Here is a 4176-nt window from a genome sequence, read left to right on the forward strand (position 1 = left end):
CCCTAATCACTACAGATGCCCTCCCACCGCATGCTAGGGAAAGGTCCTTTGGTGGCCCAGGGAGACCCTGGCTTGAATGAGAGGGGAGTAAGACTAGGACAGGCAGGTCACTATGGGCGTCAGGGTTAAGAGCACGTATACTCTGAAATCACAGAGATACAGGTTTAAATCCCAGCGCTCATTTACTTAATAGCTGTGTGATCTTGGCCGTGTTATTCAATACTTTACCTATTTAATCCCATTTCCTCATCTACCAAATGGTGACAAGCATCGTCTTTCCCTGAAAGAATGTCTAAAACGCCCAGTTAACGATACTTGATAACACGGAGTGTGGTTTCAGGCTTGCAGAAAGGAAAGAAGGCAGTGTCCCTCTATCCCAAGATCTCAGCTCATCTTAGCTCCCCAGCACTCTAAGAGAGGGTCAAGACCAAAAAAAGGGCCTCCTGCCCCCTCCACTTCTCTGCCCAGGAAGGAGACTGACAGAGGAACAGCCCAGCTTCTTTCATGCCCTGTGCAGCCCTACCTGAGGGGAAAGGAGAACTCAGCCTAGGAGGGCTGCTTAGACTACCTGGGGTCTCAAGAAGGTGGGGTGGGGGGCAATCAGTGGCACAGAGATAAAATGTAATGTTTTATAAAGCCAACCCCTTGGGAAGGTTCAGGGTTGCATCTGGAGATCTCCCGGGGCACCAGGCATGTGTGTGCCCATGACCCAGGGCTGGCTAAGTCTGGGGGTGGATCGCAGCATCAAGACCTTGTTTGGGATACCTGTCTCTGTCTTCATTTTTCTTGCTCATGGAAAAAAAAAATAAAAACCCTTCTTTTAGGGTTCCTGGTTCTCTCCAAAAAATAAGAGTGACAGAAAAAGCATGGAGGGCCAGCATGGGGTGTGGTGGTTAAAGCAGCTGCATCTCCCATGGCTCATGGTGCAGTTCGAGTCCCAGACCTGGTGGCTCGAAAAACATGCCAGGAAGCCCTGGCTGGGGGGAGTGTTTCACAGCCCTGAGGCTGAACCCAGAGAGAAGTGGAAGATCCTGGAGGCTTTCTACCCTGACTGGCCCCGGGACCTGCGGGAGAGCCCTCAGCTGTATGTTTTGGGGATTTGTTTCTGGAGTCTTTATTCTGTTCCATTGGCCCACATGTCTGTTTTAGTGCCAAAACCGTAATGTTTTGATTGTTACAGCTTTGTAATATATTTTGGGTTCAGAGTGAGATGTCTCCTACTGCACTTTTCTTGCACAGGATGGCTTTGGTAATACAGGGTGTTTTATGATTCCAGACAAATTCTATGATTGTCTTTTCTAGATCTGTAAAGAATGTCTCAGGGCCAGCAGTTAGCATAATGGCTATGTCGCTGGACTCCCACATAGTTGACTGTGGTTCAAGTCCTGGACCCAGTGGCTTAAACTCCCGCCAGGCGCGTGTGCGTACGTGCCCAAGATCCTGAGAGGAGAATGGAGGAGAAGGGATTGCGGCGTGGCCATCCTCCCAGGGGGTGATTTTTCGCTTCCTGTCTCTGTCTCTGTCTTTCTGGTGAGCGCACGTGCCCTATAGCAAAAACCTCTCCAAAAAAAAGAAGAAAAAAGAATGTCTCTGACACTTTGATTGGGATTGTATTAAATATGTAGATTAATTTGGGCAGAATTACCATTTTTATTATATTAATTCTTCCAATCCAAGAACATGGGATGTCCTTTCACTTTTTTGTGTCATTTTTAATTTACTTTTTTTAGCTTTTCATAGTTTTCCTTGTGAAGATCTTTGGCTTCTTTGGTTAGATTTATTCCTAGGTATCTTATACGTTTTGTGGCTATGCTACCTGAAATTAATTTCTTCAGTTCTATCTCGGTCTGCTTGCTGTTTGTATATAGAAATGCTACAGACTTCTGTAGGTTGATTTTGTATCCTGCAAATTTACTGTATTTATTTATTACTTCCAGGAATTTTTTTCATGAATGCCATTAGATTTTCTATGTATACAATCATGTCATCTACAAAAAGAGATAATTTCACCTCTTTTTTTTCCTATTTGCATGCCCTTTATTTTATTCTCTTTTCCGATTGCATTGGCAAGGACTTCCAGTACTATATGGAAGAGGAGTGGAGAAACTGGGTATCCTTTTCTGGTACAAGTTTTTAGTGGAAAAGCTTACTGCTTTTTCCCATTCAGAATAATGTTAGCTATGGGTTTTTCATAGATAGATTTTATTGTGTTGAGAAATGACCCATCTATGCCAATTTTGCTGAGAGTCTTAATCATAAGGGATGTTGTATTTTATCAAATGCTTTCTCTGCATCAATTGATATGAATATATAGTTTTAATCTTTCTTTCTGTTGATATGATATATTATGTTTATGGTTTTGTGTATGTTGAACCACCCTTGCATCCCTGGAACAAAGCCTCCCTCGTTGTGATGTATAAAAAAAGAAAGAAAGAAAGAAAGAAAGAAAGAAAGAAAGAAAGAAAGAAAGAAAGAAAGACAGAAAAACACGCCAGGTATGTGTGCATGCATGCCCAAAATCCCAAGAGGAAAATGAAGAAGGGATTGCAGCAGGACCATCCCCCGGGAGTGTGATTTCTCACATTCTCTGCCCAAACTCTTATGAGCACTTGCGTCCTATAGCCAAAATTTTTTAAAAGCAAAGGGGGAGACAACAGGTGGCATAGTGGTTATGGCAACTGGATTCCCATATGGATGACCACAGTTCAAGTCCCGAACCTAGTGACTTGTCATTATGCGGGATGCTTGTGTGTGTGTGCCCAAAGTCCTGAGAGAGAATGGAAGAAAAGGGACTGCAGCATGGCCGCCCCCATAGTGGAGTGGAGGGGTGATTTCTCACTTTAAGGAAAAGAAAGGTAAGAAAGTGAAACAGTGGTGCAGAACATGTGGGACGGGGAGCGCTCGAGAAGGAACAGGGCGGTGGTAAATGAACAGGATGCATGAGTGCAGGTCAGTCCTTCCCATCAGCCCAGCCCCGATCCCCATTTCCTTCTGGAATCCCCTTCCTGGGGTACTTACACGTCCTCCATACACTCCGGAGGCTGTTTCAGGCGGTTCCCGCTGATGAGGTAGTTGTAAATCTCAGCATTTTCGATGCCAGCATATGGCGTCTGCCCACGAGTCATGATCTCCCACATGGTCACTCCGAAGGCCCACTGGGACAGAATTGAGGTTGGGGGAGGATGTCACTGGACTTCCTGGGCCCAGCAGAGCCATGGTTTTGAGGTAAGCACATCCTAAGCTCAGGGACCCCATAACTGAGCAGCCAAAGCCCAGAGGGCAGAACTACGGAGACCCTCAGTGATCCTAAGGGTCCACCCCACACTAGTCCTCATCACTTGTGTCATGCCCAAGGCTCATTCTTTCAGCCTGCTCACCACGTCACTGTGCACAGTATACAGGTTGTCAGCCAGGCTCTCCAGGGCCAGCCACTTGACGGGTAGTTTAGAGGCACAGCCCTGGCGATAGTAGTCCCCACTATAGATCTTCCGCGAGAGTCCAAAGTCGGCCACACACACCGTCATGTCCTCTGCCAGCCTGTGAGAAGTATGGGAGGAGGACAGGGTTGGCCTTCCCCCGTGCTGACAGCCTTTTAAATAAAGCCTTAGTATCTTTGCTCCCAAGCCGTCCCCATGCATAGCAGACACTGTCCCAGGCAGGAGCTGACCATCAGTTTGCTCCTCCTGACGTTAGCTGCTGCCTCCCACCCCCGAGTCCTCGGGGATTCATACATGCAATTCCGAGCAGCCAGGTCTCTGTGGATGAAGTTCCGAGAGCTCAGGTACTCCATGCCACAGGCAATGTCCACCATGAACCGGATCAGGATCTGGAGGGGCAGATGCTGGCAAGGCAGACAGGCAAACTCAGGCTGGGCCTGCCCGCCCAGCTGGAGAGGATGAATGGGGTTTCCTGGCCAGACAGACTAACAGGGTCCTCAGAATCACTGAAAAGAACAGGCATAGAGGGCCTGCCCAAGGCAGGGAAGCTTGGGCAAGTCTGAGAGAAAGCTGAGCAGCAAGACACCCCCAACCTGGGGCCCTGGAAGTCTCCTCCCCAGAAAACGTCCTTGTCCAGCCTAAAATCCTCAGCAAGGCTTTGTGAGAGAAGAGGCAGCCTGCTAGCTTAAAAGCAGTCAAACTCAGAGCCCTCCTCTCACCACCAGCTCCACTGGCTTCT

At 47.7% G+C, this 4176-nt stretch overlaps 1 protein-coding gene across 1 annotated transcript in view; it reads right to left on the minus strand.

The window, feature by feature from the left end:
• The window catches only part of TYRO3 (TYRO3 protein tyrosine kinase), a 20486-nt gene that overhangs the window by 4264 nt on the left and 12046 nt on the right, over nucleotides 1-4176 (minus strand). The window contains 3 exon segments of the mRNA XM_027775816.1: nucleotides 3019-3155; nucleotides 3378-3537; nucleotides 3732-3841. Coding sequence (XP_027631617.1) covers nucleotides 3019-3155; nucleotides 3378-3537; nucleotides 3732-3841 — 407 coding nt within the window.

Source organism: Tupaia chinensis, unplaced genomic scaffold (genome assembly GCF_000334495.1).
Source record: "Tupaia chinensis unplaced genomic scaffold, TupChi_1.0 Scaffold000605_1, whole genome shotgun sequence".
In the NCBI taxonomy this organism is placed as follows: Eukaryota; Metazoa; Chordata; class Mammalia; order Scandentia; family Tupaiidae; genus Tupaia; species Tupaia belangeri.